At 38.1% G+C, this 10,958-nt stretch overlaps 1 protein-coding gene across 1 annotated transcript in view; it reads right to left on the reverse strand.

Annotated features, from left to right (window-relative positions):
* The window catches only part of dnah7 (dynein, axonemal, heavy chain 7), an 80,137-nt gene extending 69,293 nt beyond the window's left edge, over positions 1-10,844 (reverse strand). Inside the window, exons 1-16 of the mRNA XM_040148784.1 lie at positions 10,714-10,844; positions 10,355-10,451; positions 10,002-10,161; positions 9,577-9,652; positions 8,833-9,013; positions 8,651-8,723; positions 8,274-8,399; positions 7,617-7,736; positions 6,360-6,543; positions 6,005-6,184; positions 5,191-5,463; positions 4,567-4,694; positions 3,046-3,124; positions 2,489-2,713; positions 2,158-2,304; positions 1,461-1,640 (exon numbers count right to left, since the gene is read on the reverse strand). Coding sequence (XP_040004718.1) covers positions 1,461-1,640; positions 2,158-2,304; positions 2,489-2,713; positions 3,046-3,124; positions 4,567-4,694; positions 5,191-5,463; positions 6,005-6,184; positions 6,360-6,543; positions 7,617-7,736; positions 8,274-8,399; positions 8,651-8,723; positions 8,833-9,013; positions 9,577-9,652; positions 10,002-10,161; positions 10,355-10,451; positions 10,714-10,782 — 2,298 coding nt within the window. The 5' untranslated portion in view covers positions 10,783-10,844. The remainder of the gene's footprint in view (positions 1-1,460; positions 1,641-2,157; positions 2,305-2,488; positions 2,714-3,045; positions 3,125-4,566; positions 4,695-5,190; positions 5,464-6,004; positions 6,185-6,359; positions 6,544-7,616; positions 7,737-8,273; positions 8,400-8,650; positions 8,724-8,832; positions 9,014-9,576; positions 9,653-10,001; positions 10,162-10,354; positions 10,452-10,713) is intronic.
* Positions 10,845-10,958: the final 114 nt, after the last annotated feature.

Raw genomic sequence — 10,958 nt, forward strand, 5'->3', positions numbered from 1 at the left:
GCCTTTTTATGTATATAAATGTATATAAAGCTCTTTGAATTGTCTTGTTGTTGTTGAAAAGTGTAATACAAAAAACTTGCCCTGTCTTGTGGTTGTTATGAGACAACAAAATGGCTGGCGTAGAAAAAAAAAGAGAGTTGCCTTGCTCTAACATAATGGTATACTCAGAAACAAAGATATACACATCTCTGTTTCCAACAAGAGATATCACATTTCACACAAATGCTATATGGACACAGCAAATTAAAGCAGAATACGAATCCATACATTTTTTATGTAGGCATTTGTGTATATGTACGAGAGAAGCAGCTTTTAAAATCCCGTGGTTTTATTGTTAATGACACCTAAATAAAGCTTTCAAAGAATAACACATTTCAACCGAAACATTATCTTCAGATTTTTCTGTCACTGCTGACAATCACAACTTACTTACATCTATGGGAACACACACCTACCATGAGGGCACAAGCTCTGATGGAATGTTTTAACTGCAGAACAGTTCCACCCTTCCTCATACACATTGACAGCGTTCAGTCACTCACTGCTTACTATACACACCTGTTCTCACTGTCACTTACGGAGCAGATGAGCTCCACTAATGACATAAAAAGAACCAAAAATATCATAAATCCGACCTGCCCTCCTTTAACACATCATCACCTTGGGAACAGAAATAAAACAACACAACACAAATGTGTTTTCTCGTATCTGAGAAGTGTGAAAAGTGAAGGGGAAGTAGCCTTTTCACACTTTCCTCAGTTTCCCTCATGAACTGCCCTAGAAGGGCTCATACTGTTCCAGGCTTTCACTGTGCCACAATATGCTATTCCTAAAGCATTATTGTTAATGACTTTAACAATTCATATTACAGTTCATCAGCAGCCTAATTAAACTAAGTTTGTCACACAGTAAAAACTTTCCCATGACAAATTAGTCTTCTAACATATTTTTTGTATTTCTGTAATCTGTCAGGTCTTCCCACTGAGAGGATGTATGGCCATACAAATAAATATGAAGTTACCAGTTATACCCAGTATTCCCTCCTGACAAGACCCCACATTCCAAGATCACACTGTTCTCAAACACCTTGCTAAACAAACCCAAGAGTGACTTCAAACAGCAAACATAATAGGACTTTAAATGGCTTCTATAACCTCCCCATCATCCACATCTACACATAACTCATTGAAACTTTACGATACATTCAAAGGCACAACTACAAATCAGATTTCTGTTTCACTAGTAATCCCACAAAATCCCAATACACACAGTTCAGGACCTGTACAATGGCATTCTAAGCAGCACTGAAGCTGTAATGAAGATAAAGCATGTCACTGTCAAGTAGCTTCATATTCATATAGTGAAAGTCAGAACTCTGACAAGCTGACCTTGATTCAACGTCAACTAAACTCTCCAGTCTGATGTGTATTCAGTATAAAGTAATTTTCCACTGTTCTTACCTTGTCTGGGTTCACAACAAACAGCGGCCCACGGAGCCACTGCTCATACTGATTTAGGAAATCAGTGGCTGTCTCATAGAGGCACAGGAAAGGTGTGAGCTTGTCCTGGATCTTCTTACGCTGTGGGTAGTGGGAAACAGACCAGCCATAGGCCTCCTCCTCTAGATTGAAATCATTAATCTTTCCAGAGTGGTAGAAGAGGAAGATTAGTAAGGTCAGAAGGAAGAAAGAAATAAATCAAGAAATATAAGGAAAAGATAAATGAATGAGTAAATGAGTGTCAATTTATGGATGAAAAAACACCTGATAAAGCCTGTTACAACTCCTATGACTGAATTATTATTATAGCCAATGCTGCCCTCTAGAGGTTAAATATTTGAAAACACATTGTGTAATTCAATGCAATAATACACTGTACAATGAATGAAGAATAAACGTAAGGATTATACTCAGCTTTGAATCACACCATACAAGGGGATTTTACAAACTAAGTCACTTTATGCTATGATATGTTATACGATGTATCATGGTTTGGGCATCAGTGTAGCTACACTCCTTCTGCATGAGGTAACTCCAACATTGGCCTACTGTCTTCCTCCATATCTTTTATATGACAGAGTCATTGGTAAAGGTTACTAGTTTGACTTGCATTTTTTTCTCTGGTTGTCTATTTTTCAGCTATAAAGTCTTGATGTACCTTTTCCATGGCCAACTCCAGTTTAGCATTAAGGGCCTGGGCTTTCTTCAAGTACTTGCTGAGATCTGTCAGCTCACCGAAGGTGGTAAACTCCTCCACCTGTACACTATAGCTTTCCAATTCTTCCACAAAGCGCTCACGGCACAACTGGAATGAGTGCACATACAGAAACACACACTTTGTTTTCTATCAATAAACTTCTTTTCACTTTACCTAGACATTGACTATTTAATTGGATAGTTCTACAATTTGCATGCATAAACATCCAGATTGTGTTCATCAGAGATCAGTAATTCAACAGACAACAATAGATCAAAGTAGAAACACAGACCTTGAGGCCACTCTGATATTGCTCTGTCTTTTCAGTAATAATCTGTTGGTGTTCTGTAAAGATGGTTGGCATGCGCTTGAGCCACTGGATTGTCTGTGTGTTGAGCTTCATGTCCAGTGGTGCGAGAGTGGCAAAGTCCATCAGGAAACACAATTGTGTGTTGGAGTCTGCCATTCTTTGCTCCAGCAAAGGCATCTCTGTGGTCACCACCTTATTCATGTAGGCCTGGATGGGGGCACAGGGCAAAAACAGAAACTAGTGTAGTATTTCATTTATATGGCAAAAATAGTTAATAATGAAAAACAAAGTGTGAAATGAAAGAAAGCCTAGAATGAAAAATATTATAGGCTTTCTGTAGCATAAGGTTTATGTTAGCCCAACGGCCTTAACAAAAAGCACCCTGCACCAAAGGTAAAGACAAAAAATGCTAAATTTCATGACTGGGTGTTTATTGTGTAATGCTATCCCTATCTGCTTTGCAGATAAGGTGTGAGAGACAATTGTACATATCACACTGCACCAAGCCGGTTTGTGTGACAAGAATTTGGGCTAGTTACCTTAAGCTCCATCAGTTTCTGTGTGTCAGGAGGGGTGCTCAGTGCCTTCTCTGCAATCTTCTCAAATTCATTACAGAGCCTGTGAGAGGAACAGCATTAATTCAAGGACATATACGATGGGTCTCACAGACTTACAATCTTAGTATGGCACAGCTTGGAGCTCAGAAGCACAACTGGGATACAACAGCTAGCTCTGAGTCTGAAAGCAAAAAGGCTACTACCGTACGTTCCCTATGACTTAAACATTGGGCCTTATGCAAGAACATTTTCGTATTATTGTCCTAAAATTCTGATCATTCTCTATGAGGCTTGTTAGTACAAGCCGTCCACATTGGATTCACCAAACTCTCTTAACTGCACAAACTTGTCGTAAATCACTCCTTTCAGACTGATGAAAACACCTGTTTACGAGGAGGCAAGCTTTTGTAAGATTTGATCATTACCATAATCAAACCCCAAAACCGCCACATAAGGCAGCCTGTTCCACTTTGTTTGTGGGAAAGGTTCATTCACAAAAATGTCATACAAGAGTAAAAAGAACATCACACTGTGGAGCTTCAAGTCTGCTGTCAGAAATCAGAAAACAAAAACGTCACAAAATGAGTCTGTAGTTGTATTAGAGGACCTGAAACAATCAGAAAATATTAATAGTACAGTTTTCAGTGACGTGTCATTGGAACAGCACAGCACTGTGACAGAAACAAAGAGGGAAGGGTTTATGCTCAATGAAGTTGACAGCCTACAGTAGGTGATGTACACTGTCGGGTGCAACAGAGGATGGTACTGGACAGCGATCTCCATAAAGACCCTGAGGCAGTTGTCAGAGTGAGAGAATTTTCCAAGAACTACTAAAATGTATAAACTGCTGTGATGAAATATTCCAATAAAAATACTAAAATCTTAAAAAAAAATTTTAAGTATATTGGCAAGTCATGATGATGATGATATGATCAGAATATTATTTTTGCTTTAAGTTTGTTATAGATATTTTTTAATTAAATCAATTAAAACGATGAAAATGAATTAAAATTAATTCAGATTAAGCAACTATAATTCTTAAGTAAAATGAGAGTGTTTTCCCCCGTGAAGAAAGGCAGTCTATCTGTCCTATGACAGCTCTGTAACACTCATGAATTTTGCTTGTATTTGGAAAATTCTAAGTACAAGAGAATTGGTGAAATCCACATATTCTCTTAAATTGCTTGCACATGCTACTCAAGAACAAATCTGTTCGTGCGACTGGTTCTTGCATGAGGCCCACTGTTTATTTTGAAGCTCCAGACTGGCCAACTAAGGTCTGAAACCTCTCTAAGTCTGATACTGGTTGAGGGTGAAGAAGCTTCCCTACACACATTTCAATGGGACGTGTCAAACAGACGTTGCTGTTCATCCCTGTTAACTTTTTTTTTTTAAATGATACCTTGCTTCAGCTGCATTTTGAAATGTTTTCATGGATGTGGAGCTAACATTCTCCTGCTATGATGCTATAAATAAAAGAGTGAAAACAATAAACCAACTGACTTCTTGTTGACTTCCTGATGGTCCTGTAGCATGCGTGTAATCAGTTTCTGCTGTAGCTCCTGAGCACGCTTGACAAGAGAGTGGATGAGTTTATGGGACTGGAGCTCAAACATGCCAAGGCGTATCACCTAAACCCAAAATTAGGTTAGTAACACAATAAATATTATTTTTTAAATATCCAGTGACACACCTATTATACAGCAAATTTTCAAATATACATAGTCAGCCGTAGTCATGGTACTCATCAAGATTTAAAGACTGTTGCTTTTGAGATTTTAAAATTTCTTTTTTTTGTCATGCTTTATTAGATAGAAAATCCTTGTAGAATAATAGTTACCTACTGGATATGGAGTGAAAAACATTTGCTATCTACACCTTAAATCCTCAAACTCAACTCAGTTGTTCAGTTACATGATTTTGTTGAGATTTCTGTACATCACACCACCTTTATACATGGGTAAACATGTTGGTTCTGTCTAATTTTAACAGATTTGGGCATATTCTACTCTTTGAAGTATCTTCAGATATGCACATCAGGTAACTGTCTAAAGTATGAATGCAATATATTACCTTTGGGCAACTGAACTGTCATTTTTGGTAGGTTCCACCTTGCTGATCAAGTACCTTGCATGATGTGTACCGGATCTGGTCAGCAAGCTGCTGGTAGTGTACCACCTCCACCATGATTTCCTGGAAGGAACGCTGCTCACTGAGGAACTCCTCCACATCTTCCTCTGCCTGCCTGGATACCAGTGTGGCATATTTATCATACTCATGGACATACTCCTTGGGCCTGACACACTCAGCCAAGAAGACCCTGTGCACCTCCTCCTGCTGGGCTTCAAGGATCTCTGGCAGGACGATGGGCTTCAGGGTGCTTCCAAACTGGGAGCTCGGCTGGGAAAACATGAAGTGGGTTTACATCCAGGCAGAAAACCAAAGTTACTGTTCAGTGTTATAAGTGGACAATGGATGCAATGCCATGATTTGTTCTGTGATTTTAAATACAGAATAGGGCAACCCAATACCATAACAGCAGGGATGACCCACAATCCACTGCCAAAATTCAGAGCATACACACTTTGCTGTACAATTACTGAGGCACAATGACTAATGCTTATGTCCATGATATGAATGGGTTTCAGCATTAGAAAGCCTCATCATTACAAAACAATGATAAGTTCCATATGTTACATATAAAAGATAAAATAAATCTAACCTGAGTATCTGTATTCACAAACAAGAGAATTGTCTAGTAGAGAAAATAAATTATATTTTTACTATTGCTGCCATATGTCCTCAATGTAATCCTAGCCTGTGCTCTACTCCTTGCCCCTATTATGTCTTTCTCATTCACTGCAGGAAACATAATACAGTGTGACTTAATACAGTTACTTTTTCATAGATACCACATACAAACATCCACATTTCTTCTTACCCAGTCGGGGTACAGTTTGGTTTCTACACGAGGTACCATGCTGATAGACCTGAGCATGAACTCATAGACATTAATGAGGGCCTCCTCATACAGTCTGAAGTCAGGCTCAAACTTGATCTCCCTGTCCTCCAGGATGAGATGCAGCACAAGGCCTGGGTGCCCATAAGCTCGCTCTGACCGCTGCAATGGTGGAGAGCAATCCAAAACACGGAAAAAGAAAGAAATCAACTTTAAAAGTGTCCACCTGTTCATCGAAAGTCAAAATCTAGAATTAATTAAAATCTGTTTTTTTCCAGCCTAATCTGTTCCATTCTATAAAAATACACTGTCCTGAAGTTTTTATGCTTTCTCCTACCGGGTCTGGGGAAATTAGGTTTGTATAGTCCCTCATTGAGTCTATTGCAAGGTTCTGCAGCTGGGAGGTCATCAGTGCAGCTGCACAGTTGAAGAAAGACTCTATTTTAGCCATGTTGCTAGAGGGAGGCACCTGCTTGCGTCTGCACCCCTGGTAGTAAATGTTTTGCACTTCAGGAATCCAACTGGTACAGAAAACAGCAAAAGCCACTCTTAAGATTATATTCAGAGAATGTGTTAGTATGTACTCAATACCCAAACTACAAGTGCAAATGTCAGATAGTCATATAATACACACAAAATAACCGTCATTCATCTGCCAGATTAGTGTTGCTGATCTACACAAGTCACTCTTCTCCCACCTGAATGGCTGCTGGTTACAAGTTTTCTAAAGAGACAGAGCCAGTCCATTTTTGTGTTAATGCTGGGAAGGCACCAATTCCCCAGGCCCCCTGAACTACAGGTTTTTTTCTCTAAAACTCAAGTCAACTTTTGAAAGGTAAAGTAAACTTCAATTAAAATTTCTACGCTGATGCAGAATTGGCATTATATTTCTTGAAGAGGTAAACTACTTATATTGTAGCTAATGTAAGCCAGATATGTTAATGTTTTTACTAGAGCAACATAATTAAAGCTCATTTCGTAACATTTAACATGCATCTTTGTGCTTTGTCTTGCTAGCTTTCTGTCATTTTATACAGCAATAAATAGATACATATTTGCACCGACTCACTTGATTCATTTTGTATTTGGTGAAGGTCTGTATAAAAGAAAGTGTATAGTGTCATTAAGTTTGGTATATATATTTTAATAATGTTGTGATATACAACCTCAGGTCTAACTTTCTGGAGTACAGATATGCAGGAAATTTGCAAGCACTCAAATATAAGATTTACACAAAACATCTGGTGGCTGCTGAAGAGAATATTTACTGTAATTGCTGATGTAATGGCTCCCCATGGCTACCAACAATGTTACTACTAAAGAGATATATATTACTGATGGCACCTTATAGATGTCTTTGTTCACGACAACTTATTGTCCTGAGCAATAGAAAGTATAAAGTCTCAATTTTGAAATTGCTTTTGCTTTTCAAAAATGAAATTATGTTTATTTGTATTTAAAAGTACTCCTGAGCTCTATTCAATACACATTCATTACATCTGTACATCAAATCCACAAAGACAAGCAATTTTGATTCCAATTGTTATTTAACTGACAACAGGTATCTTGGTGTTACATGATAATGTGGGCTCACTTTCTGAAGAGGATTCCTCTGGCCCTATCAACATGTCTGGTGACAATATGTTGAAACACAGACAGCTCCATGGACTCCTCTCTGCTGTGGAACTCCTGTACATCTATCAGACGGACATTTCTGCAAGCAGGTCATCCAAGAGGGTAAGATGATTGTAAGATGACAGCAATTGTACAGTATTTCCAGGCATGTGTGACATGACATAATATAGTAGTGCCACAAACTTGAAAGCATGAAAACATCTTAAATGTCGATCTAACAACATTTTCTTTTACTGAATATTTTATTATGTTTCTTAAAAGATCTGTCCATGTCATTAAAACAGCAGCATTTATTTGCACATAATGCTTGAGAGCTTACAAATACTGTGAAAGTATTTGTAAGCTCTGGAAAACAGCCCACAGGAATCTCAGAGACCAGGAAAACCATTTCTCATAAATACAGGGAATGATTTATAAAAGTAAAAATAAAAAAATTTAATAAATGTGTTTCCTCTATTTTAGTAAACTGCATTTTTTTTAAAGGCTAACCTGACTAAAGTTTATTAAACTCACTCAACACTTACATTTTTATTTAGTTAAAATAATAAACTTAATGAAGTTAAGATGGGATGAAGATTTGACTAAAGTAAAAAAAAATATATCATAGCATACTTACTTGTAAGAGATATGCCAAAGACTCAGCACTTGCAGCATAGTGGGGTTGATAGAGTGAAGCTTATCTCTCATCCTCTTCCGTGCATGGACAAAGGCTTTGTTCCATGGTTTTGGCAATACCGTAACTCTGACAATGAAAGATAAAAGAGGGAGTATGAAGGACAGACTTTTTTTTTTACTCTGGCAAAATACATGATTCCTCATTCTACAGGCTTTTCCAGTCACTGTTTATTAAAACTCAGGTTTTCCTTGTACATATGAATACAAGGAATGTGTGTATGGCCTGGTCATGAAAGACATGCTAAGCAGGATGCTTAGGTAGAAGCACTGTATACTTCTGACAATATAAACATTCTCTGTCACGTGCCGCTGACTTACTCAAGTCTGTTAGGGGGCAGATCTTTTACCATGTCCTCGTCAGTTTCCCTTGAATCTCTGAATGTATATTTCACTGCAATCACAAACAAAATATATTAAAACAAACAATATTTTATTACAACATTCTTATGAATTGCTAATGAGCCGGTCCCTAACGATTCTGGGGTGAGTAATATAAATACCGATTGCTGTCTTGACACTGAGCAAGTAGTCCTCCTTGATCTCATCGACCAGCAGCTCCAAAGGTGTGTTCAGGCTCTTCAGGTGGCAGGGGACCATTTTCAAAATGCTCTCCAGCCAAAAGTCCTCCAGAGGAGACACATTCTCCAGGTCTATCCCTTTCTGGATGTAGTAGTTATATCTCTGACAGGAAAGAATATTATAAACCATTTTCAGTAACGGTAGGGACTTTTTAAACAACCAATGTCTGACATGAATTTTTATTTTTTTGGTGACAGTGCTGATTAGTGGATAATGAAAAAATATCTACATCCAAGACTTCATTGAGATTAAGCTGCATTTTTTTTTGTGTTCTATATTTTTCAGTTTGTAAATATTCCTTTCCCACTAGCCAGTGCTAACTTTATTGCAATGCTGTGTACTGGAGCTAAAGCTATATTTTCACCGAGTGTTCACTAATTTATGTACTGCAAATAAAAATGCTCAAATTAAAAAATACAATGTAGATAATAATGATTAAGTGCAGAAAAAAGAATGCACTAAGAAAGAAACATACTCTGCTTAGCCGACAGAACAAAACAGTGATAAAGGCTATCATATCAAGTGTCTCGAAAAGATTATGTCAAAGAATGATGAGCACAATGTCTTCATTATCGACATGGACACAACAAATATATTATATTATATTATACATTATATTATTTGATACAATATATATATTTCACCAAGTGTGTGCTGCATTTCACCATTTCACTGTCACTCTGTGCTGTAAATCTGGGAGAGCCACATGGTGGAGAGTTGCCATCCTCCTCTTCCTGCTGACTGAAGAGAGCAGGAAAAAAATGGCAAAATGAGAGTGACAAGAAATGCCTCCTTATTTTTATACACAGTATTTCCTATCCTTAACAGTATAATGTGGCAGTTGTTTGGTCTTAGCTATGGTTTACAATACAAAAATTCCATTAAAAAGGCTTTGCCTAAAAACTTTATGATAAGACACAAAATTCACCATCTCCTTTTATTTAAGTGCTTAGTTAGTTAGTTGGGCTTATTGTTCCTGTGCTGCCAAACCAAGAAGAAACAGTGATGTAGAGATGAATAAATACATACATGGAAATGTCATGACAGAAAAATAAAAAAGATTAAAACTATAAAAACTGGTGCCACTCACCATATGAATTTAACCAGAGTTTCACGGAGTTTCTTCTGCTTTTTACTGGGTTTTGCGCGGGTCCCCGGGATCTTCACTGCCTTTCTGTTCTGGAACAGGTTCTGGCCTCTGCCGTAACTTTGACTTGGTCTGCTCTCTGCCACTTCACCCAGCACATCTCCTACAGTACACATAAAGAAACACTTTAAACAGAACTTCCATAGTACTTACAAAATAAAGCAGGGTCTAAGAATATGTGATCATAACTCTGATGTTTAAGTTGGCATGAAACACTTTTCTTTTTTTTTATCAGAGTGAAAAATGATTACCAACTCAACACTTTCAAAAAATAAAAATTAAAAAAATGAACCCACTTTTCACAACTTCTTCAGTTCCTTGAGGTTTGTGCTCAAGCGGGGGAAACAGCGAAAATGAAGGTTTGGTTTCCATCCACGGCTGTTTCCTGTGGACCTAGACAATGGACTTACCCATTAGTGGGGTGTAGTTTTCACAGACAAGCTCGATGCGTTCGGGTTAAATAAAAGCATGAAGCTAACAGCCTCGGAAATGGCAATGTAAATATACAATAACTGAAAAAAGTTATCTTAGTGTAATGGCCGGTTAAGTGGCAAGCAACAGTCAGTTGAGTTGTGTTGTAGCGTTAACACGCCGATAGACGTTTTTCCAGCCTAGGTAACATTACGTTATTGCATTTATTGTTTGCTAAACCTACCTGTGGTGGCTTTTGGGGCACGACTGCCGCACTATCAGTGATATTTGTGCTCCCCCTATCTAGACTCATGTTGATACTTGTGCACAGTTACCATAAGCTAACGTTAGCTCTGCAACGCAACCCTTGTGCCGTTGCTAGGGCCGTTGCTAAGCACGCAACAGTGACCTCAACACTGGGCTAGCAAAGGGCTGAGACCCAGCAACACATTGAGTGAGAGGCAGCGTACATCCATATGTCCCAGAGCT

Source organism: Xiphias gladius, chromosome 16, assembly GCF_016859285.1.
Source record: "Xiphias gladius isolate SHS-SW01 ecotype Sanya breed wild chromosome 16, ASM1685928v1, whole genome shotgun sequence".
NCBI classification, from domain to species: Eukaryota; Metazoa; Chordata; class Actinopteri; order Istiophoriformes; family Xiphiidae; genus Xiphias; species Xiphias gladius.